The sequence below is a fragment of the Apodemus sylvaticus genome, chromosome 8 (assembly GCF_947179515.1).
Source record: "Apodemus sylvaticus chromosome 8, mApoSyl1.1, whole genome shotgun sequence".
Classification (NCBI taxonomy): domain Eukaryota; kingdom Metazoa; phylum Chordata; class Mammalia; order Rodentia; family Muridae; genus Apodemus; species Apodemus sylvaticus.
The window spans coordinates 58,711,667-58,737,738 of NC_067479.1; the positions used below are offsets into that span (position 1 = coordinate 58,711,667).

At 38.5% G+C, this 26,072-nt stretch overlaps 1 protein-coding gene across 3 annotated transcripts in view; it reads left to right on the plus strand.

Moving 5' to 3' along the window:
- Positions 1-22,646, plus strand: part of Adam28 (ADAM metallopeptidase domain 28) — a 53,019-nt gene extending 30,373 nt beyond the window's left edge. Inside the window, exons 15-23 of one of the 3 annotated variants that reach the window (XM_052191109.1) lie at positions 4,106-4,208; positions 6,445-6,604; positions 9,461-9,541; positions 9,863-9,941; positions 16,725-16,833; positions 17,732-17,810; positions 18,513-18,581; positions 19,807-19,853; positions 21,239-22,646. In XM_052191109.1, the coding sequence (XP_052047069.1) occupies positions 4,106-4,208; positions 6,445-6,604; positions 9,461-9,541; positions 9,863-9,941; positions 16,725-16,833; positions 17,732-17,810; positions 18,513-18,581; positions 19,807-19,853; positions 21,239-21,260 (749 nt within the window). In that variant the 3' untranslated portion in view covers positions 21,261-22,646. The remainder of the gene's footprint in view (positions 1-4,105; positions 4,209-6,444; positions 6,605-9,460; positions 9,542-9,862; positions 9,942-16,724; positions 16,834-17,731; positions 17,811-18,512; positions 18,582-19,806; positions 19,854-21,238) is intronic. The other 2 variants (XM_052191110.1, XM_052191111.1) reach the window with 2 other exon arrangements.
- The last annotated feature ends 3,426 nt before the right edge of the window (positions 22,647-26,072 follow it).

Below are 26,072 nucleotides of genomic sequence, written 5' to 3' on the forward strand. Positions count from 1 at the left end.
AGCTGATGCAGAGGCCATGGAGGAGTACTAATTACTGGATTGCTTTCCCTGGCTTGCTCAGTTTGCTTTCTTATAGAACCCAGGATTACCAGGCCAGGGATGGCACCACCCACAATGTGCTGGGCCTTTCTCCTCATCCCATTGATCACTAATTGAGAAAATACCTTACAGCTGGATCTCATGGGGGCATTTTCTCAAGGGCTTTTCTCTGTGGTAACTCCAGCTTGTGTCAAGTTGACACACAGAACCAGCCAGTACAGTCATGCATTCTCTGCATTTTGACCATATTTGGATCTCTGCAGTAGCCTCAGTCTGTTGCAAAACATATTTTTTAAAAGCGTCTTTGATAAGAGGATTTGAGCTATAGTTGTTAATGGGTATAAGGATACATGTTTAGAATAAAGTTAGATGCTGTATTGCTTTAGAATAAACAGTAATAGTAATTTCTCCTCTAGTATCTATGACCTTTCCAGCTACAAATTATTGGTAGTCTCAGGCATGAGTTCCTTTATATTGTACTAGCTATTAAGTCTAATTAGTTATTGCTGGTTATCTCCAAGATATAAGTGTCATTACTGCACCATTGGAGAAATCCTGTAGGGCAGGTCATTTTTGTGGCCAAAGGATTTTGTGGCCAAACAGCTCCCTTCACAGTTTGCAAAGCACCTTCTGATACTTCTGAGGGAAGGATTCTAGGTCACAGGGACACATGGTGTATAAAATCACTTAAGAATGTATGTAGCTTGGCAGTGGCGGTGCATGCCTTTAATCCCAGCACTTGGGAGACAGAGGCAGGCAGATTTCTGAATTGGAGGCTAGCGTGGTTTAAAGAGTGAATTCCAGGACAGCCAGGGCTATACAGAGAAACGATGTCTTAATTTCTTCTTTCTGACTCTATTCCAAATCTTGTTACCTCATTATCCAGGGACTTAGTATGTTTGATCCATAGTTTTTTTTTTTTCAGTGCCTAACTTTAGTTGATGTCAAAATTATTTATTGAATTAATATGGAACATATTTATTAGATATTGGATGGAGAAGACGATTAAGTTGTTCATTCAATGGTAGCAATCATAAAATATGACAAAAGCAGATTTGTCTTCAAATTCCAAATATTGTGATTCACAAATGACTTTACTTTAAATTAGTCTGAAAAAGTTTATAACATGATTTCATAATAAAACTCACAGTTTTAGCCCCCAAGATAATCCTGCAAATCAAAACTCATGGTACCATCAAATGTGATTATGATAGAGCAGATATTTTATAATAGTAAATAAATGAAAATGCTCAATTAATAAAGACTAAAACCATCTCTACTCCATAGCTTTACATGTAGTTACTAACCTTTAACTTTCTGCATTTGTGACCCACCAAAGAGTTGTGGCAGTCATTATGAAAGATGGGGTAGCTAGAGAAAGGACCCAAGGAACTGAAGGGGTATGCAGCGCCACAGGAGGAACAACAGTATAAGTCACCCTGTACTCCCAGAGCTCCCAGGGACAAAACCATCAACCAAAGAGTACACATGAAGTTACCCATGGCTCCAGACATATAGGCAGCAGAGGATGATCTTGTTAAGACACCAAAGGGAGGAGAGGCCCTTGCTCCTGGAAAGACTTGATGCAGTGGTGTAGAGGAATACCAGGACAGGGCAGTGGGGGAGGGTTGATTGGGGAAGGAGAGATGGCTTATGGGATTTTCTGGGAGGAGGGAACCAGGAAAGGGGACAACATTTGAAATGTAAATAAAAATATACCTAATTAAAAAAAGAAAGAAAATAATTACTAGTACTTATACAGAAAAAAAACAATAAATAAAAAGAAAGAAAGATGGGACAGAATTCTTCAAGGAGGGATGAGAAGGAGGGACACACAGCCAAAGACACTGGTTTGCCCTTTATTACCCTAGCCACTGAATTCAGAAATATTTAGCAATGTGAATTTTTCTTCCAAAGCTGTTTTATAAGGCAATGAATAAAGTCCAAGAATAAAGATAGATCAAACAATTGAGAGTGCATTAATCAAATATCTAATTAATCTAATATCCTGATTTTTTGTATTGTAGAATGTTTGAAATCTGAGGAAAATACAAAGATGTTTCTGGTTGAGGAAAGGTAGCAATGAACATGCTTGAAGGGTATATGAATTGTACTTTCAAAAGTATTAGACTCAGTAACTCAGGAATTAGGGATTTTTATTATAATGTTTCCTTTGCTTACACATGAAGTTATTTGCTTTTATTTGCTTTCAGCATAAATTTATTTTTTTATAATAAGAGATTAATATGTTCCTAAGTTTCAAATGATCCAGGAAATAGAGTCACAAGTATTTTATCATCTTGACTAACTTCTACAGGTGATAAACAACTTCAGCAAAGTGGCTGGTTATAAAATCAACTCAAGCAAATCAGTAGCCTTCCTATACTCAAAGGATAAACAGACTGATAAAAAAGTTAGGGAAATGACACCCTTCACAATAGCCACAAACAATATAAAGTATCTTGGTGTGACTCTAACCAAACATATAAAAGATCTGTATGAGAAGAACTTTAGGTCTCTGAAGAAGGAAATTGAAGAAGACCCCAGAAAGTGGAAAAATCTGCCATGCTCTTGGATTGGCAGAATTAATATAGTTAAAATGGCCATCTTGCCAAAAACAATATACAGATTCAATGCAATCCCCATCAAAATCCCAACTCAGTTCTTAGAGTTAGAAAAAGCAATTCTCACATTCATCTGGAATAACAAAAAACCCAGGATAGCTAAAACTATTCTCAACAGTAAAAGAGTTTCTGGGGGAATCAATATCCCCGACATCAAACAATACTACAGAGAAATAGTGCTAAAAACTGCATGATATTTGCACAACAACAGACAAGTGGACCAGTGGAATAGAATTGAAGACCCAGAAATGAATCCACACACCTATGGTCACTTGATCTTCGACAAAGGAGCAGAAAACATCCAATGGAAAAAAGATAGCCTTTTCAACAAATGGTGCTGGTTCAACTGGAGGTCAGCATGCAGAAGATTGCAAATTGATCCATTCTTATCTCCTTGTACTAAGCTCAACTCCAAGTGGATCAAGGACCTCCACGTAAAACCAGACACACTGAAACTAATAGAAAAGAAACTGGGGAAAACTCTTGAGGACATGGGCACAGGGGAAAAGTTCCTGAACAGAACACCAATGGCTTATGCTCTAAGATCAAGAATTGACAAATGGGACCTCATAAAATTACAAAGTTTCTGTAAGGCAAAGGACACTGTCAAAAGGACAAAATGGCAACCAACAAACTGGGAAAAGATCTTCACCAACTCTGCATCCGATAGAGCGCTAATATCCAATATATACAAGGAATTCAAGAAGTGAGACCCCAGGGAACTATTTTTCTTGAAAACAAAAACAAACTCTTTATAAATTTTTGCTTTTTTACTTTTGTTAGTTATCCATCAAAGGTTTATCTAATGTTTGCTAGTGTTTAAGAGTTATTCATCACTGAGTGGGGCAGCTTATAGTCAGGGTTTGACGGTTCAACTCAGGGAGAGGTGGGTGAAACTGGCCTCTGTATCTTCCTGTGTGGCTTGGGGTGAATCTCCACTTCCTTATTGATAATCTGAGATGCAGTAGGAATGGCTAATATTTATCACCCACATACTGTAGACCTGTTATCAGTGGCATATATATATATATATATTCAACTCATTCATATTTATATATATATTCAACTCATATTTATATACTACATATTCAACTCATTTAAATTTAAGTGTCTCATCAGATCTATGAGTTATCCTATTGTGGTGTAGCCCATAATGACCATCAGTTATGTCTTTATGCATTTAAAGTATGTATGAAACAGTAAATGAACTTTATGCTTGAGGTTGGCCCCTATTCTGTAGCTATTACAAGGTTTATATGAAAATACCTCAAAATATAAAAAGATTTGTAACCCCAAACCTTTCCAAAATCAATAATTTTGGACAAGGGATATTCAATCTGTACTTTTAATTCTAACTTTATGTTTTGTTAATACTTCATTGTATTATATTTCTTATCTATTTTCTCTTCAAATATGCCACTTTCATCTGTGTCTTATCCCAGGAACCAAGGTTGCAAATACGTCATGTTACAAGCAGAATGAAAGTGGAACAAGGTACGGATACTGTCTCATGAAGAATGGCACACACATGCCCTGCAAAGCGAAGTAAGTGGCCATATTGTCTAAATCTTCTCTCCGCAGTCCCCACTGGGACAATGACACATTTTCTCCCACACGCACTGTCTTATTCTAGTTCAAGAGAAAGTGACTTCTAGGCTAGATAGATAGTTCAGAGGTTAAGGGGACTAGTTGCTATCACAGAGGACCTGCGTTCAATTCCCAGAATACACATGGAGGCTTCCAAACACCTGTAGCTATAATTCCAGGGGAACTGAAGCCCTCTTCTAACTTCCATCAGGCACCTGGCATGCAGATGGTACACATACACACATGCAGACAGAACAGTCATACACATTTAATTTATGTAGAAAAAAATGAAAAGAAATTGGACATACTTTAGGTACTTTTTCAAGATAGTGGTTTTTATTATGAGTTTCTGGGTAGAAATATTTATCTACACAGAAAACAACAACTACAAGACATAAATAATTGTCTTTAAATTCGTCATGACATTTGCATGAGAACGATTATAGCAAGAAAAATGAATGACAATTCACCCAAAGAGTTCATTTTAATTTAGGTATTGACATCCTGAGAAAAGTCTAAAAGCCATACCAGATGAACTTGAAAGTTTTGAAAACATTTTTTATTCTGCAACTTTAAGACAACCTTTAAAATTCAACTTAAATATGTCACTATATTTATTCATTTTATTTTCTTATATTAGGAAGTGAATGAAACAGTTGTGGAAAGGGAAAACCACAGAGTTTAGCAAAGCAATACAAGGGGTATGTGGGGGAAGGTAGTAGGGCTGGTCCACCCCTCCTATGTAGCCTATGAGCATCGTATTAGCCTGTATAACTATGTTAACAGCAGATAATGAGTGAACATGATGCTCAGATATTTCGTCCCTCTTGAGACAACACCTAGTCATCTAGTAGTCATTGTCTGTGGTGGGCAGTTATCTTCACTTTTTCCAGGTCCAGCAGCATCCTTACAGTTTTGCTGTGAATCATTGTCTTATTCTTGAAAAGCGTGCAGCAGAGTATCGAATAGCTATGCCTTCCTAATTCAGCACCCATATCCTCTCTAACCGTGAGCAATAGCAGCAGAGTCTCATTCTCTCCCTTCCAGATTAGGTGTTCCCAGGCCTCCTCTGAAATTCACATAAAGCAATTGACTATGGTTTGCTTGGCCTTGGCTTTTCGCACATTCTGCGCTGGTTGACTAATGGCTTCCCTGGTGTGTTGAGCAGTTTAATCTGCAGGTTCAGAGGGAGAACTCTGAGTGCCATGCTTGCCATATTTAGTGCTTTGAAATGTCAAGAGACCTCTGGCTTTGGGCAGACTGTTCTTTTGTGGAAAATTGAGGCATTTAACTTTTAGAGCTTATCTGAGGGCAATGAATAATAAAAAATAACGACTGTCTAGGCACCTTTGTAAGGCCAAGAATCTGCCCTTTGAGTATCTTCTAGCTCCACCCCCAGGCACTTCTCTCAGTCAGTGGTGGCTTTGCCAGCTCCACCCATCACATTCAGTCCTATTTTGCTTTATGTTTCTGTAATGAAGCACTTTGACCAAAAGCAAGTTTTGCAGGAAAGAGTTTGAATGACTTACTCTTCCATGTTACAATCTATCATTGAGAGACTCTAGGGCAGGAAGAGAAGGCAGGAACTGATGACAAGACCCTAGGGAATTTTATTTACTGTCTCATTCCCCATGGTTTACTCAGATTGTTTCTTACACATCCCATGCAGTACTACCTGGCTAGGAAAGGTACTGTCCATAGTAAAGCTGGGCCTTTCTACATCAATAATTAATCAAGAAAATACCACACAGACATCCCCACCAATCTGATGAGGACAGGTCCTCAGCTAAGGTTCTCTCTTCCTAGGTTCTTGACTCCAGTTTGGGTCAAGTTGACAAAAACTAACCAGCACACATTTCATCATCAAAACTGATGGAAAACAATGCCCAGAAATGGAATATGTTCCCTTATTCAAGTCCACCTTCTAGAATTTAGGTTTTAGAATCTGTCCTCTCCCCTCTAGCCCTAACTTAGACAATTGGCAAAAATTCCTTGTAAAGGGATCTCTACTTGAGAAACAACATATTTGCTAACTTTTAAGTCTCCTATTAATGCAGAATAATGGCACTGTGCATGGGCACAGCTAGAAGCTTTAGGGAGATATTACTTATAAAATAGCCAGTGCTGGTTTGCATTTGTGTAAAACTGAAATTTGAATTATGGGATAAAGTTTGTGATTTGATGTTGTTTGTAGAGATGCCATGTGTGGGAAGTTGTTCTGTGAAGGCGGATCAGGTGACTTGCCCTGGAATGGACTTACAGTATCTTTCCTGACATGTAAATTATTTGATCCTGAAGATATCAGTCAAGGAGTAGACATGGTGGCCAATGGAACCAAGTGTGGAAATAACAAGGCAAGTCAAAATTGCACTTTGACAGTTTCTTATCCTACATATGGATCTTGATTTCAACTCAGTGCTGTTTATTATGAATTCTATAATCAGAATTGACATACTCTTAGGGTGATAAAGGCTGCAGAGGAACAAAAGAGAAACTAAAAGAGACTGAAACAATAAAGACAATTGTTAACTCACACAGTAGTAAGTTCAGAGTCTTAAGAGCCTTCGTGGTACACTCTGTGATGCAATGCTACCACAAAGGACCAATGCTGTCTCTCCCTGCCTCCTACCATTTCCAGCTGCTGTTGCATCCATTCATGCCCCATGCTTACCACCCAGCACTGCAGAAGCAAGAAACACAAGGATGTCCCTTGTGCACCTTTTCCTTCTTTTTTTTCTCAAGATTATTTATTTTATATATGTGAGTACAGTGTCACTGTCTTTAGACACACCAGAAGAGGCCATTGAATCTCATTACAGATGATTATAAACACCCATGTGGTTGGTGGGAATTGAACTCAGGACCTATGGAAGAATACTCAATGCTCTTAACTGCTGAGCCATCTCTCCAGCCTGTGCATCTTTTCGTAACAAGAGGATGTTTTCCTCTGAAGCATAATATGGCCACCAACATGACATAAGTTTTCATTGTCAGAGTTTTATCACCCAGTTGCTTGTAGTGCTAACTTGTAGTGCAGTAGTCAGCTGCCCTGACAAAGGACAGGAAAGTACCAAAGTTGACCTATGTTTTTAAAACTCACTCATAGGACTAAAGAAGACCAAGAAAGCACATAGATACTTACCCTATTAATAATACCAAGTGTCTGTAGTCATCTTCTATGTATGTCAAACAATTCAAATTAACAAACACCCTTGAACTCTACTTCAATACATTCTGATCTTTACTGTTGAAAGTTCCCCACTTGTTTTTAAGAGAGCATTTTATTCCAATGCAATCAGACAAAGGAAGCTCAAGTGTAAGAACAGGTTGAGAGCAATGCCACACTCCGTATCTGTTCCCACCTCCAGTCTTCCTTAGAACACCATGCTCACAATATGCTTTTGCCTTTGATTTATGCAAGCCTGCACCCATCCCTTCAATAACATTTTATAAAGGCCCACCATGTCCTTAGGATTGTGTTATAAAACTTCATAAATATTGGGTAGGGCATCCTTTATGATTCTTTGAGATTTCATGATGTGTATGTAGTGAAATATGCTCAGATACATCCTAAGTCTCCCTTCAACTCTCCCAGCATCTTTTCCACCACCTCTTCCTTATAATTACACTATTACTCCCATCAACCCTTACCACCCTCCTCCTCATGCTCATAATTGCCCGGATGTAGACACATACACTGGAGCATGAAACCTACCAGTTGTCAAAGAAAATCAATGCCATCATCTCCAGCAGGTATAAATTGTCAATAGCTCCTTAAAAAAGGGCAGGGTCTGGAGATCATCTACTGTACAGAAATTGTGGCTGACTTGATCTTCTGTAGGTCTTTTTTAAAGCAATTGAACTGACTATACCACTCCTAGACATAAACATGAAAGAAATTTTTATCCTACTATAGAGACGTCAATAATAATCACCACTTTATGTACAATAGCTAGAAAATGGAACCTAGATGTCAATCAAGAGATGAGTGGTTATGAAAGATACAGTATGTATGCACAATGGGTTATTAGCTGTAAAGAAAAGTGAAAGCAGAAAGTTTACAGGTGATTAAACAGAACTAAAATAATTTTTTCCTGAGTGAGGTGATTCAGGCTCAGAAAGACAAACTGTCACTTTCAGTGCTTCAAACCTGGTGGGTGCTCTATGAATGGCAGCTCCTCTGAAGATGGTAAAGTGCCATGGAGAATGTCATTTACCTCCCACTCATGGTACTTACTGTAGCATCATGTGTGATGTCCTTCCAACTCTTATTCCCAGATGTCAGTTACAACTATCTTGGTTCTATAATCATAAATAGCTCCATATGTGAGGAGCTGTTAGAGTAAATGAAGTACTCATCAGGAAAGAAGCAAAGCCATTTTAAGGAGGGCTTTCGAAATATTTTATTATATAGTAAAACTTATAGAGTTTGATCTATCTCATTCAAAACATGCTAGTGTTTTCCTATTAAAATGGTTGAATTTGGTCACCAAGAAATGACTTAGTGATAAGAGCACATGATGCTATTCCACAGGACCAACACATGGGTGCCAGTACCCATATAGCTCACAACAACATATAACTCCATTTCCAGGAGACCTCACACTTCCTTCTATAGGCACCAACATACACATGCCATTTACTTACAGGCACATGGATAAATTCAGCAAATCTTAACTAAACACATCAAGGCTTCTGCACATAGGAACTCAAAGCTATTGTGACAGCATGAGCAAGACCTGTATAAACTCAAGCCATGGAAAACCCCATCAGAGGGAGGGAAGGTAGGCACAAAGAGCCATCCTTTGTTAAGGTCCCATTGGAATTTGGTAGCTGCTGGATGAAAAAGTGTCAATTTTCTCTAAAAGCATACCCTCTAACCCAGAAAGTTGACCACACTCCAGTGGAAGGCCACAAATCCAAGAATTTTTGGACAGCTCAAATTGGTCCTAATTTTTTTTTTGTTTTAAAAAGACAAAGTTTATTGAGTAGGAAAGAAGCTGGACCAGAGAAGAGTGAGGGGAATAAATATGATCAAAACACATTGTAGAAAATCCTCAAGTAACAAGGAACTAATAAAAAGTCCTTAAAAAAAGACATGTTTGAGGTCAGAATTAATGAAAAATGTAAGACTCAATTCCATCCAGTTGTTGACCAGGATGGAATCGTTAGAAATGATTCATCAAGCTCATCTTTCCATGTCATTTCAGGTGTGCATGAATGCTGAGTGTGTGGACATGGAGAAGACATACAAGTCAGCCAACTGCTCCTCGAAGTGCAAGGGGCATGCAGTAAGTTTGGAAAGCCCCGCACCTCCAGTTTGCTGAGCTTTATGTAGTTTTAGATCTGTTGTGACAATGCAGAAAGAATACCTTCATTATTTAGTGATGACGGCTATTATGCTCATCTGAAACTCAGCATGTAGCATGGGAGACTGCCTCTGAGCACCCGTTACTGACATCCTTATGCATCATTCAAACTTCATCTTGGCAGAGGAAAGTCAGCAGAGCAGGAGTCTCTCTCATGTCAAAATCAACTTCATAAGAAAGAATGGGGCCTAGAAGGGTGCACTAAGTCCCATGGTGACACTCACAGCATCCATCTTCCACTAGGTGTGTGACCATGAACTTCAGTGTCAGTGCAAGGAAGGATGGGCCCCTCCTGACTGCGAGGATTCTGCCACAGTCTTCCGTAGGTAACACTGAATATCTGGCCTGAGAAAACTGCCCCTTTCTGCCAAGTTCTTCCTACCTGTTTGTATTAGTTATTTTCCTGTTGCTGTCATTAAAAATACCCAACAAAAGCGACTCAAGACATTCCAGGCTTACTTGGGGTCACAGTTTAAGGGTGACATCTATTATGGGGTAAAGTCATGGTGGTAGGGGAAGCATGAGGCAGCTGGTCATGTTGATGGCATAGTCAGAAAACAGATGAATTCCAGTGCTCACCTCTCTGCCTTTTTATAAATATTATTTTATTACAATTCATTACATAGAATGTATGTTGATTATATTCTTTACCCTTCCCAAACTCCTTCCACATCCTTTCTACCTCCTTACTCACCCTGTTTCGTGTTTCTCTCTCTCTCTCTCTCTCTCTCTCTCTCTCTCTCTATCTATCTATCTATCTCTCTCTCTCTCTCTCTCTCCCCCCCCACCGTGTGTATCTCTCCCTCTGTGTGTGTGTGTGTGTGAAAACCTAATAATAGAGCAAATAGAAATAATAAAAAACTTCCCAGAAACACATGGACTTTATCTTGTGTTGACCAACTAGACATGGGTTCTGTCCTGGAGTGTGATTAGCATACCCAGTGAGACTCCATTTGAGAAACCTGAATTCCCTAGCAGATGTCAGTTCTGAAGAGCTTCTTGGTTAGTATCAGAACATTATGTCTACTTTCTCTGCTCCCCGCTGGGATTTTGTCTCTTGTGGCCGGTCTTGTGCGCGCTGTCATTCTCACTGAGTTTATTTGTGTCTGGATCATGCTGTCTCTCTGGAGTCATCCACTATGGTTACAGAATATGTGTGATCCGTCCCAAAGATCTCTTTTGCAACTTTCAAATCATATTTTCAACACTCTTGCATTGTCAATATTCATACAGAAAGCTATCTTCAAATGCTTCATTTGTAAAATTACTTTAATATTTTACATTTTCCTGCTCTTTGTTCTTCCACAGTGGAAATAATGTTAGAAGGATGTAACAGTAGACAAGATGTTAGCTAATATTAACCCACAGGACTCCTTGAGAACATGACTTGGATTATGATGGTAGCTTTGGGTTCTGTTCTCTGAGTTACTTTCTTGTATTTTGAAGCGTGCTGCTCTGCTCACTCACATCCTGACTACAGGTCGGTTATCCTGTTTACCCATGGTACCTATGGGTGGGCTGTCCTATTCATTCATTCACATGTTGCCCAAATTTCATTGGACTCTTCTTTGGGGTGTGTCACCTTTTTTAGAACAAGAGGTAGAATGACTGAAACTGGCCAACATGGCTTTTCCTTGCATTTTGGATTGCTTGATGCTCCTAAGGACACATCTTTGGATAGAAGATCAGGCTGTAAGAGACAGGCCTCCCTCTAGGTCATAAAGGAGGCAATGAGCCAGACTGGGAACTTTGGCTTCCACTTGCTATCATGAAAAATACTTACTCCACATGGAGGAGAGCGCTTTATAAACCTCTCCTTCTCCTCCTCCTCCTCCTCCTCCTCCTCCTCCTCCTCCTCCTCCTCCTCCTCCTCCTCCTCCTCCTCCTTCTCCTCCTCCTCCTCCTTCTTCTTCTTCTTCTCCATCTCTTCCTCCTCTTCCTCTCCCTCCCCTGCCACCTCTTCCCCCTTCTTCTTTTTCTCCTTCCTCTTCTTTTTTTCTTGAGTGTCCTCTTTCAACTCCTTTCTCCGCTTGTTTCCAGGTTGTTGTCCAGAACCAGCTTTGGTTATTTGTGTAACAAGCCCCAGTGTGTATAGGGAGCGATTCCTGGAGCTTTGTCTCTGGGTTTCATGAAACAACATTGTTCTATGTTCAGAGATAATGGGAATGGAGACATGGTTAAGAATTTGCCTGAATGAACTGTTTGTTCCAAACTCAGTTGATTTTTTTAGGAGTTTCAGTCAAAAGAATAACATTTAATTTTAATGTTTAGACTTCAACGTATTCTTTGTTTCTCTAAATTCTTTAGTTTCTATCTTTATGGAGATTCTAAAATTCATTATTTTTAAGTTTATATGATATTATTATGCAATATATTATTATCTTCAGTTTATCAGGATTGGGGTGGGGTTTCAGGGTACATTCAGAACAGAATCAACTGTTTAATTAGAAAATTATTTGATGATTTAACCTTATACCATGACTTTGCTCTTCCCAAAACCTTTATTTTTATGTATTTATTCATCTATGGGAGTTCTTCATTAGTGGGTTGGTGAAGATTCCACATAATGAATTTAATACTGTCTTCACTGATCCATTCCATAAAGCTCAGAAGAAATATTGACATCCAGTGAATCTCCAAAACCAGTCCACAAGCACAGAGAGATGGTGGCTGGCATATGTAGGCTTCAAGACTTATGGCCTTGGGTAAAGGCCTCAGGTTCTACCCATCAGTGGGTGGTGGTTATCATTCAGCACAGAGAAAAAACAACACTCTTGGGGCCCACTGACACCATTAATGTATGTGATTTTGTGGTAAAATTCATACTTAATAAACAATTTAGGACAGTAAAATCTGATAAGCCTATGAGTACTCTTTCAGAAAGATTATCTTCACCCAACTACCCAGAATGCACTTAAAAGCATTTATTTATGTCACTAAATATTGCTATTCAGATAAGAGATACCACATAATATTTTGTTACAATTTTGCTGTTACATTTCCTGGTTTCTGTTGAAATATTTCAAATTTATTCAGTGCAATTTATAAAGTCGTGGTACATCAATTTTTTTTCTAATGAATCTTTTTGCATCCACTAACTGGAAACATAAATATATAATTATTTTTCCAGTTTGACTTACAGCTTTTAATAGTAGATATATGATGCAAATCACTGTTTTTAATCTGACTCTCATCCTAGCAAAAGTCTCTGAACAAACTTTAGTTTCTGTAAACATGGTTGTCATGTTTCAATTTCACTATCCAGTGATTTGATAATGAACTCTAAAAGCAAAAGTAAAACTTCTTATAAACATCAAATGAGCCATATCATATGTGCAAAAAGGTCAACATGGCACATACATACATTACCAGATAAATTCATTGAGGAACATTCATCATCTCTGTATGGTAACAGGTGCCAATAAATCCCTTTGCCAGATTTTCAGTTGCACAGTGAATTTCTTTCCCTATTCTTCCTAGTGTGTAATATACCAGAGCTCATTTGTAGCTGACTACAACATATCTTAGCATCCCCCAACTCTCCCCACCAGCATCCTCCTACAACCTGCTTCCTAACATCCAAGAAAATGTGGGTTTTTCTAGTAATTATTTAGCTAATACCTAGAATGATTGCATGGTAATCAGAGAACATATTATATGGAGCATATGGCAAAAGTCATTGAAGATTACTTTATGGTTTAGCATGTAGCCATGTGTGTAGGTGTTTTGTGTATGAACAAGAAAAAGTATTAACATGAGCTTTGCACTGTGTCCTCCTGTGCCTACCTGTGTTTAGGTTTGTCAGTACCATTTCTTGCATATAATCCCAACTAATAGTTTATTTTCATTGTTTTACCAGTTGCTGTATAGAACTCTTAAAAATAACCATTCTAGAGCTGTGTTTGGGGGTTGGGGATGTGATTCAGCAGATCAGAGCACGTGCTGCTTTTACGAAGGATGCCGGCTTGATTCCCAGCACTTACATGACAGCTCACAACCTTCAGTAACTCCAGTTCTAGAGGATCTGTCAAGCTTTCCTGGCCTCTTCAGTACTACATTCTCATGATGCCCATGCATACATGCAATCAAACTCTCATACATAAATAAAATAAAATAAAATAAAATAAAATGAACCATAGACTGATTGTTTTTAATATTACAACTTGGTACTGTCAGTAACTATCTGATTAGAAACCAAGATATTAATTGCATACACATTTAGAATGGTTCTGGGTAGATTTACAGGGTCATCATTGTGAACTTACACAGTCCATCTCTATTGCTTCTTGCTGTTCAAAGTCTACAGTTCCGAGAGGCCAAGATGGCTGAGCCATAATCCTAATATGTTTGTGTCACTATGACATCTTCATATTTACAGTCATCCTTTCTGAACCCCCTTGAAACTTCCATCTTTTAAGAAAAGCATGCAGTATTAAAATTCTTGCTCTCTCATAAACCACTGGGCCTAGCTTTACTTTTCAAAGTTAAGCTGGAGAACATATTACTAATATGCTGGGACATAAATACTCAATTTTATTATATAGTTTCTATGTGTTTTGCCTTACCTAAGTTTCCTTTTACTCTATTTTTTTAATTATTTAATTGGATATTTTCTTTATTTACATTTCAAATGTTATTCCCTTTTCTGGTTTTATTTCATTTTGTTCTGTATTATAAACCAGTTGGCCATTTTAGTGACCATTCTTTTATTAATTTAGAGGATGTACATGTTTTTATTATTTTATTAGTTGTCCTAAAATTTTCCACTTCTATTTATCTTCTTAACCAGATTTTGTTTGTAGAGTAGTGGTGGATCCATATTAACATTGAGTACAATATGCAAAGATTCTCTTATGCCCCCTCACTCCTACTGTAGAGCGTGCATTTGATAGTCAACAAACTTATATTGAGACCACATTGTCATCCAAAGTACAGTTCCTCTATGTTTTCCTTGTTCGTGTGCCCTCTCTGCTTTTCTGTGATTCCAAACCATTCTTCCTTCTCTTCTTTATTCTCATTTTTATGTTGTCAGTCTTGGAACTTGCATCCAGAACCTTGTACATGTATTCTCCCACCAAACTACAACTGAGCCTCCTTTCTCCAATCATTTTCCTCTTGGTCTTCTCTTTAAATTACATTTGTGTTAAAGTGGTGCAAGTCCCATGCTATGTATTTTGAACATATTTACCCATCTCTCCAAACTTCCCCCAGCTTCACCTTCCCTACCCTTCCTTCCCTCCTAACCCAATTTCCAGGCATTGTCTTCTTTTCTTCTTTGCCATCTAGTCTATCCTGTGACTGGAGGTAGGGCCTACCCTCAAGTGTGCTGACCTCCTAGGGGTTACATCATTAAAGGAAACTGACACTCTTTCCTTTGTGTTTGCCTAAATGCTTACTCATTAATGTCTACAAAGCAAATTTTCCTATGTTTTTAGTACTTTCATGGGTTGAGGTTGTTTTTTGTTTTGTAAAAGCTTCATGCTATATGCTGATCAAGACCACCATTATTAGCAATAGAAGCTAGTATTGCTGTTTAATTATTTCTATCCTAAACTACACACTTACCATCTGTTTTTGCAAAGCCATAACTTGGAGTATTTGTAAGCACTCCATTTAGGTTCTTTGTATTCTTAAAATTCTTATCATTCTAACATTAGTTCAAATGCATCCATTCACACCCACATTCTAAAGCTAAGCTGTATCTAGCAGAAATGTCAGTTTCATTTTCCTTTGACTTCGAACAATAATTTTATAGAAGTTGAAGAGAATTACAAATTTGAATAAACACCATTTTCTTATCTTGAATTCTGCGTTCTGGAGTGTCTACCTCCACCTGTGTGTTGTGCCTTTGAATTTTTGTTTATTTGAATTTTTGAAACCATTACTCTTGTGACTGGATTGGTAATCTATGTACTAAGATGAGTGACTATTCTGTTCTTCAGATGTGTGTACTTTCTGGTCTCTGATGGTTTCAGATTAGTATAAACGAAATGAACACTTGAGATGGCAATGCATCCAGGTTTAATTTATTGTCTAGGCTGGTGGGTCAGGAACAGAGAGAAAACAGGAACTATGTCTCTATTGGTTTTCTGCTCATGCCTTGGCTCTTTATTTGTCAGTGGGAGCAATGCTATCTCAGAGCTTTAATTTCTTTCTCTTTTCATTTCAAGACTGGATTTAAAATGTTTTGGGTTCCTGCTCTGCCATCCTCCTCAGTCCATATTCTCTTGTAGGCTCCCAGCCTTTACTCTCCTACTACTGCAACTACCCTTCTTCTCTTCCAAGACTTCTCAGGAAGAAGGCATTCAGCACACCTTCTCTGGAAGTTGTCCATGGATTTCCATTTTACTTGCTCTTTATAAACACTAGCACTGCAGTCACCATCAACACTATTTCATTTTACCAATTCTGTTAGTTTTCTTGTTTCTTTGACAAAATAACTGGTTAAGTGTCTTAAGAAAGGGAGGGCTTGCTTTAGCTTACAGTTTTGAGATACAGTCCATCATGGTGGGGAAGACATAGTAGTGGGAGAATGAGGTCCCAGATCACATGATACCTAGAGTTAGAAAGCAGAGAGAAATAAATACAGTGTCCAAAGGTTTGTCTGTTCATTCCCTCTTCAGCTCAGCCTGTGTTCATATGGGTCTTTCCCCTTCCAATTCCACAGGCACCATAACAGTGAAGGCTGACCAGAATATTAGTTGTGAGAAACTTCCCAGGGAGACAGGTTATTTTGGCAAAATCTACATAAATTTTGTGACAAATAAAAGTGCCAGGACAAGCTCAATGGCATTCCATTCTAATTCTGTTACATGGGAGCTGGTGGTACAAGGATCACAGCAAGTTTGAGACTAGCCTTAACTACATAATCCATATAAGGCTAGCCTGGGCTACCTGATTGGATTCTTTCTGGGGAAACAAAAAGGAAAGAAGAAAGGGAGGGAAAGAAAGAAAGAGGATGGAGAAAGGGAAGAAAGAAAAGCAGGATGAAGGAATGGAGGGGTGGAGAGAAGGAAAGAATTGAGAAAGAAAGAAAGGAAGGAAAGAGACTATAACGAGGAAAGATCCTGTGTCCTCAATAGGATTCCTGTGCTCTCTGTTATAGACTTCTCCATTGTGGTTGGCGTGCTTTTCCCCTTAGCAGTCATATTTGTGGTGGTTGCTATAGTGATCCAGCACCACAGTGCCAGAAGGAAGCAACGGAGAGTTCAGAGGTAAGCCCTCATGTGCTTTGGGGATCCTCTGTCATCTACTTCTGTTGACATTGGAGTCTATGACTTAATCCTTCAGATTTAATTTTATTTTATTTCAAATATTAAGAAAACCATACATCATGCTTTTTTGTGGTTTTTCATTTTGTATTCTTTTGTTGTTGATGTTGTTGTTGGTGGTGGTGGTGGTTTGTTTTGTTTTGTTTTTGTTTTTTTCAAAATAGAGAATAGGGGTCCCTTTCACAGCAAGATATGTATCCTTTTTGTAATTAATGACAAGAGTTGACATTAGCCCTCACTACTAAATATTTTTGCATTTTATTATAAGAAGAGAACACATTTATTGATTGATAGTTGTCTAGTAGACATTGTACAGAGGACTTTCTATGAATAAGCTGCAATATTCCCACTTTTGGGATGAATGTAATTTTTGTGTCTCCTAGGGGTATGGAAATCACTTTCAATGAGTGTGGGGACAGGGAAAAAATAATAAAGTCCTTTGCTTTCATCCAAAGTAAGAAGCAGAGGCTTCACTGGTATGCAGATCTGTTCTCTTGCAAACACCATCTTAACACAACACGATCTTTTCCATCACTTTCCAAGACTGACTTATTTTGGTGGAACTGATTCATACAAAATAACTCTTAGGTAAATACTTGATGAATTAAGAATGATTAAATATCATGATTTAGGCAGAAGTTGACTTAACACCATTATGGTTGTGAACCTCGGGATAGTAATGGTGCCTAACTTGCAACTAAAAAATGAAAAATGATGTGGAAGTAGAAGTAACCCTTGTAGAGCATGGCACAGTAGACAAAGGAAGTTGTACATCCTCTGTTGGATCTCCCTGGCATGCTGAAGGTGGTGTGCAATTCACAGGATATGTTTTCTCTTACAGGCTATCACCCACCAAAGATGCTAAGCTACACAAGCAGAAGTGTAGACCCCAAAAGGTGAAGGATGTTCAACCCCAGGAGGTGAATTCTAGTTTGGCCTGAGTCTGTCATTTCCACCCTTCTTGCATTATGACCATATGTCTGTCAGTTGTGCATAGCCGTGCCTAGAAACCAACTACACATCAACAAATAGTAAGAATTGTGAGCTCTGCACACTCACATTGACAATCTTCCTTAGTGTTCTGTTAACACAAAAGGGAATTCTAGACAAAAAGCCTTTGTAGGAAGAGTTCATGAAATACAAAGAGAATAAAGGAAGAAATGTTACATGTTCTCCCCCTCTCTCCCTCTTTCCTCTTTTCCTCTTCCTCCCTGTCTTCTCTTTCCTTTCTTTGCCCCTCTCATTCTGTCCACTCTGATTCTAAGTTTATTCTTACTCCTGGTAAATTTCTCTCTATATAAAGTGATGCATATATTTGTATATTTAACCATGTAATATGTAACATGTATGATACAGCCATTGCCATGTCTTACACGTTTAGGGCTTTCAGCTGAAGTAGATCTATAGGACAGCATCAGTGGCGATGTTTGGGATGGAAGTTATCCCTGATATGCCTGATATGATATCCTCGGGAAATCCTCCTATAAATGGTCCAGCTTTGCTACTGAGATCTTGCCTGTATTACGTCTCTCAGGATGTTAAGCTGGGAAAGGCTCACTTGCCTTCAAGCTGTATTTAGGCACTTGATGGTTTCATCGTAAAGTTTGATTTCTTCATTTTAGATGAGTCAGATGAAAAAGCTCCATGTGTCTGATCTGCCCACTGAAGAGCAGGATCCTCCACCTGACATCGTGAGTTAGCAGCTTCTCTTCTCTTTCATCCAGCCCAATCTCAAAAGACAAAGCCCATACTGCTCAGTTAGTGATTCAGTAGAGTGTTGAGATTTATGTGCATATTAACATAAAACACAACTCTTCTGAAAATCTTCTTTAAAATGCTAGATGTGAAAATATCCCTTTACAATTTTACCTCTGAACTTATCCCCTAAATTAAGAACCTGGAGCTAGAAGTTGATAATACAGAATATTCGTGTCTTAGGTGGTGTTTCTATTGTTGAGTTAAAACATTATGACCAGCATCAACTTGAGGAGGAAAAGGTTTACTTCAGCTTATAGTTTATAAGTTTATCACTGAGGGAAGCCAGAGCAGGCACCGAAGCAGAATCCAAAGAGGAGTATTGCTAATTGATTGCTTTTCTTGGCTTGCTTAGGTTTATTTCTTATATAACTCAGAACTACCTTCCCAGGCCGGCCCCACCCATAGTGTGCTGGTCTCTCCCACATCAATCATAGATCAGAACTATATTCTACAGACCTGCCTACATGTCAGTCCTGTAGAGGCATCTTCTTAATTGATATTTTCTCTTCCCAGATACATCTAGGTTTGTATTCAGTTGGCAAATACCAACCAGTACAATTTACCCTATATGTTATCCATTTTTAGTCCAGAGGGATGCAGAAAAAACAGCATGAGTTATATAGATTAGACATCATTTATTTCTGCCTATTCTTGATACTGGGAATTCTAAGATTGAGGAGCTGGAAGTTCCTGGTGTCTGGTGAGGACTGCTTCCTTGTTTTTTAATTAAAGGGACAGGAGAAGGAAAAGAAGAAAGGGGTGGGGAGAAAGATTAGGGAAAGAAGAGATAAAATCATCTCTTTGTATTTTTCCACTTAAGGAGAGCGATCCAATTCTGAGAATTCCACCTCCAAGGTATGAATGCCCAAAATCTAATCATCACACCAGGGCTTAGGTCTTTAACATGCAAATTATGTGGATGCACAAAATTAAGTCCACAGTAACCCTTATCATCACATAGCTGTTGGCATTATGGTCATGTCTGGATTACAGTCTCAGAACTAACTGAAAAGGTCAATTTCACAGGTATAGAAATATTCTTGGGGGTGAGTTTATAAAGTCTCTGTCCCTGAAAACTAGTTAACTATTTTCAGCATGCATACATGTTTTTGAAGAAACTAATTTAAACTGATTTTCCCTTTTTATCTTCTTACTTAGCTAATCACAAAGCCAAATTTCCCACCACCACCAATTCCTGTTTCCTTGTAAGTATCAGATGCTCACTGGTAGATTTTCTGTCAACTGGCTCTAATACACAGTTTCTTTGTCAATGCTCCCTCGGCTTACCTAATCCCCATCACAGCACGTTTGTTCTGGGTAACCTGGAAAGGCAAGGCCTTCTTCTGTACTGATTACCCATGGCTACTGAATCTTTACTATAAAAAAACTTATTTTATAAATGTTGAAAGATAATTAATATTGCTATTATATAAGGCAAGTGTCTTCCAAAGAATTGTTGCTGGATACTCATTCTAGAAGATATTTATTAGATATTTATGAAATTATTGTTGATTTTAAAAGAGTAACCCTTATCTGTATAAGCAGACACACAAAGGGAAGCTGGGATAAGTCAAGTCCTTTTTAATCTTAAATAAATGGCAGGATTTATCTGCTCATGCCTAGCTCTCTGTTGTATATAGAAGAGGAAGGGCCTAAGTTCCTTTTGTCAAGATGTCTTATAGTTTTAGTCAGCAAATAGGTCAAATGTGCCTGGTGTACCTAGCTCCTCAAATGCTATTTATGCCAAAGTGTGAGATGCTAATGAGAAAACACTGTGGTGTCAAAATGAATGGAGCTGGTGAGGTGGAAGACCATAGGCAGGGTATTTGGATGTAAACTGGCCCCTGGAAGTGGGTTATACTTAGGTGAAGAAGTGGGCAGTAATCCCACAAAAGAAGTAAGCTTGGCTAAGGTGGCAAAAATGTGCATTTCTACTGACTGACTTATTTTCCATTTTATCCTAGCAACACAAAAGTACTTCCTTTACTATTTTTAGAGTAAGCCCACTTCTGCACCCACATATGATATCTATAATGAAATTATTGTCTTTTTTCACCACTAGTGCCAAGGTAAAAAGCCCCAACCATGTCACCTAAGGTGTTTACTGTGGGGCAGGGACTAGCATAAATGCCCTGTCTCAGAGTTTTCTCCATAACCTAGGTAAAAGCATCTCAGCTACAAAGTTATGGTGACCCCCCCTGCCCTAGTTCTTCATTTTTTCATAATAGTGCACAAGGATGGTAGGAATAAATGCAACATCCATAGCTCTCTCTGCACCTCATCCTCCGGGTAGGCAACTTTCCATGAACCACTTCTCTATGCCCGTAACTCCCTACTCTCAACCTCTGTCCTTATTCTGCTAATTACCTGCCTCAGCATTAGAACTGCAGAGTGAGATTCTCACCTTCCATTCTGACCTTCTGCTGCTTCTAATTCTTCATTGCTGATGCATCGCATAGTTTATACACTGCAGAGTAGAGTTTCATGGAATTCTTTTATATTTTTTATTAGCATCACCTTACATCTATTTATCTACTTGGCTAATTTTTCAGGATGTTTTGGTCATCTGAGAGGTTTTTCTTTCTTTAAGGGACCCAAATGCAAAAGTCTGAAGCAACAGCTAAGCCAGGGTCGATGATCAGATGGTCAGAGTGGAAGCCTCGATGTTTTGGATGGAAAAAAGACGTGCTTACTTCCTTATTACTAGTGCTCTTGACCCTCAGAGGTTAACATATTCTGGTTTGTGCTGTAATTTGAGGAAATTAAAACATTTAAGAAAGATACATTTTTGAAAATCTCTGTGCTTATTTAAGTGATCTCCTTTCCATATTTCTAGGGAGATAGCTAAAGGAATGTATAAACTGAAAAACTAATTAGTTGATTTCCCCTTTGTTTTTACTACAATGTTGACTGACTGCTCAAATATCTTGAAGATCTTAATGTCCTCATTTGAGGTGATTGATGTACCCTCTAATGAAAATAAAACAGAACAGAGAGGACAAAACAAAATCATAAGCCACTGGGGGGGTGGGCAGTGCATTGATTGCTAAATAAGTAGCAGTGTCTTGATTCTTTTAATTTGTCAGCATAGAACATGCAGTTTTGTTTGTTTTGTTTTTTAAAATGTAAGCACCTGGTTCTATGTCCTTGCTAGTCTTTCTTCTGAAATTTTATTCACTTGTTATTTTGGGAGTGTTCTACTATCCAGTAAAATGTGTTTATTAAAAAATGTAGTCATAGATATTTGTATGCCAAATACTAGCATAGTTAAAGCGAGCTTCCCTTTCTAAATAGAGAGTGTTTCAGCTAAAGAAGTGAATATAAACCAAAAGTTACACAGTGGAGACCTGTTGGCCAGGGTTTGGATTGCAGATGTGTTTTATTTGGTCTAAATCAAAGATGTTGACCACACAGAGTTTATTTTTTAAAACTGTTTTTGGTATCGTAGAAATAAATCTTAAGTTGTGAGATCTTGCATAAGCATCTAAATTCCTAGATTTAAAAAAAAAATCAGATAGTCTGTCAACAATATAACAACATTGTCTTTAACATCTTCAGCTTCATTGACATATGGCAGAACCAACATGTTTGGTTGGGTACCAAATACCCCCTGTCTTGCTCTAAGAACTCTAATTTAGTCTTGCTGTCTGGTTTTTGAATAATGGGCACCACTCCATACATGTTATTCTAACCCACTCATAAAAATCACAATTTTGTTTTGTCAGAGCTTTGTAAATAGATGGGTAACTCCCCATTTTGTCCCTGTGGATGAGGGAGGAGGCATGTTGGGAAATTTCTGAGGAATATTTCCCCATTCATCCTTTCTTCTGGCTGTTGACATCTGGTACTGCTGCAGCTGTGCTGAGATCTGAAGACAAGGATGATATGAACAAGATAGAGCATGGAGATAAACAAAATCCAAGTGCACTTCCTAAGATGTTATTGAACTGGTAGATTAACAATTGTTGAACTAGGTCCACTTTTTACTGGGACTTCTTGTACGATCAATAAATTTTCCTTGTTGTTCAAAGCATGTCGAATTGGGTTTTCTCTCACATGAAGCTGCATTCACTCTAATGAGCAAAGTAGCTTTACCACTGCCACGAAGCGTGCTCCGCTGTTACCTTGGTGGCATTCCCCTGTATCATATTTGTGTCATTGCATCCATTACCAGGACTCCTTACCTCTGACCGTCTTCATTCTGTATCTCAAGGACAGACCTCCAGACTCACTATGTCTAGAGTCCACCTATCAACTCGCATTGTTGGATCCTTTCTCTCCACCTAGGAGTTTCTTAAATACAGAGCTACTTACATATGACTGAGTCTTGAGGTTAAGACTATAAACTTAGAATCCTTTCTTCTGACCTGGAGATACATTCCTATTTCACATAAAGTCATAATCTGCTTGTGAGTTACCTTTAAGCCCCTGCTGGTTTTGTTTGTTTGCTTGCTTGCTTGTTTCTTTATGTTAATGACTCTCTGAGACACAATTTACATGGCCATTTTTTGTTTTGTTTTGCTTATGAAACAACTACATTTATTTGCTATGTATGTATGTGCTGGTCAGAGGGCAACTCTCAGGAGTTAATTGTCTCTATCCTGCATGGGCACCTTTACCCAATAAGTCATTTCGCTGACCTTCCCATTGTGTAGAATATACACATGGTATGTGTGTGTGTGTGTGTGTGTGTGTGTGTGTGTGTGTGTGTTCACACAGCCATGTATGCATGCATGTACAACTCAAAGGACAATTTAGTAAAATCTGTTCTTTCCATCCATCTTTATGTGGGTTCCAGGGGATGAACTCAGGTAGCCAGGCTTGCTCTGAAAGCACCTTTACCTTCCAAACCCTTTTATCAGCCCTCATTTTATCTTTCATAATGTTGAATAATTAATAATCTTGAGCCTAGAACTTTCAAGTTTCATGCCTGGAGCTAGAAGTTAGTCATTTAATATTTTACACACACACACACACACACACACACATACACACACACACAAAGAGTGATGTTCAAGCATACTATGGTTTAATAAATGATATTACTCTGTTCTTTTTTATGTATCTGATATATTTTTTATTTACATTTCAAATGATTTCCCCTCTTCTGGCTCCCCACTCCCCAAAAGTCTCATAAGCCCTCTTTCCTCCCCCTATTCCCCCATCCACCCCTCCCCACTTCCCTGTTCTGGTATTCCCCTATACTATTGCACTGAGTTTTTCCAGAACCAGGGGCCACTCCTCTGTTCCCCTTGGACATGATTTAATATGTGGATTATGTCTTGAGTATTCCAAGTTTCTAGGCTAATATCCACTTATCAGTGAGTACATACCATGACTGATCTTTTGAGACTGGATGCCTCACTTAGTAAGATGTTCCACAGCTCCATTCATTTGTCTAAGAATTTCATGAATTCATTGTTTCTAATGGCTGAATAGTACTCCATTTTGTAAATATACCACATTTGTGTATCCATTCCTCCATTGAGGGACACCTGGATTCTTTCCAGCTTCTGGCTATTACAAATAGGGCTACTATGAACATAGTGGAGCATATGTCCTTATTGCATGCTGGGGAATCCTCTGGGTATATGCCCAGGAGTGGTATAGCAGGGTCCTCCAGAAGTGTCATACCCAGATTTCTGAGGAACTTCCAGACTGATTACCAAAGTTGTTGTACCATCTTGCAATCCCACCAACAGTGGAGGAATGTTTCTCTTCCTCCACATCCTCGCCAGCACCTGCTGTCTCCTGAGTTTTTAACCTTCGCAATTTTGACTGGTGTGAGGCGAAATCTCAAGGTTGTTTGGATTTGCATTTCCCTAATGACTAATGATGTTGAACATTTCTTAAGGTGCTTCTCAGCCGTCCTAAGTTCTTCATGTGAAAATTCTTTGTTTAGCTCTGTACACCATTTTTAATAGGGTTATTTGGTTCTCTGAGGTCTACCATCTTGAGTTCTTTGTATATATTAGATATTAGCCCTCTGTCAGCTTTAGGGTTGGTGAAGATTCTTTCCCAATCTGTTGGTTGACATTTTGTCCTTTTGACAGTGTCCTTTGCCTTACAGAACCTGTAGTTTTATGAGGTCCCATTTGTCAATTCTTGATCTTAGAGTGTAAGCTATTGGTGTTCTATTCAGGAACTTTCCCCCTGTGCTCATGTCCTCAAGGGTCTGCCCCAGTTTCTTTTCTATTAGTTTCAGTGTGTCTGGTTTTATGTGGAGGTCCTTGATCCACTTGGAGTTGAGCTTAGTACAAGGGGATAAGAATGGATCAATTCACATTCTTCTGCATGCTGACCTCCAATTGAACCAGCACCATTTGTTGAAAAGGCTTTCTTTTTTCCACTGGATGTTTTCTGCTCCTTTGTCGAAGATCAAGTGACCATAGGTGTGTGGGTTCATTTCTGGGTTTTCAATCCTATTCCACTGGTCTACTTGCCTGACATTGTACCAATACCATGGAGTTTTTATCACTATTGCTCTGTAGTAATGTTTGAGGTCTGGGATACTGATTCCCCCAGAAGTTCTTTTACTGATGAGAATAGTTTTAGCTATCCTGGGTTTTTTGTTATTCCAGATGAACTTGAGAATTGCTCTTTCTAACTCTGTGTAGAATTGGATTTTGATGGGTATTGCGTTGAATCTGGATATTGCTTTGGCAAAATGGCCATTTTAACTATATTAATCCTGCAGATCCATGAGCATGGGAGGTTTTTCCATTTTTTTGAGGTCTTCTTCAATTTCCTTCTTCAGAGATCTGAAGTTCTTGTCATGTAGGTCTTTCACTTGTTTTGTTAGAGTCACCCCAATATACGTTATGCTGTTTGTGGCTATTGTGAAGGGTGTCATTTCCCTAACTTCTTTCTCAGCGTGCTTATCCTTTGAGTATAGAAAGGCTACTGATTCGCTTGAGTTGGTTTTGTAACCAGCCACTTTGTTGAAGTTGTTTATCAGCTGTAGGAGTTCTCTGGTAGAGTTTTTTGGGGCACTTAAGTTGACTATCATATCATCTGCAAATAGTGATAGTTTGACTTCTTCCTTTCTAATTTGTATCCCTTTGACCTCCTTATGTTGTCTAATTGTTCTAGCTAGGACTTCAATAACTATATTGAAAAGATATGAAGAGAGGGGGCAGCCTTGTCTAGTCCCTGATTTCAGTGGGATTGCTTCAAGTTTCTCTCCATTTAGTTTGATGTTGGCTACCAGTTTGCTGTATATTGCTATTACTATGTTTAGATATGGGCCTTGAATTCCTATTCTTTCCAAGTCTTTTAGCATGAAAGGATGCTGAATTTTGTCAAATGCTTTTTCAGCATCTAATGAAATGATCATGTGTTTTTTTCTTTGAGTTTGTTTATGTAGTGCATAGCATTGATGGGTTTCTGTATATTGAACTATCCCTGCATCCCTGGGATGAAGC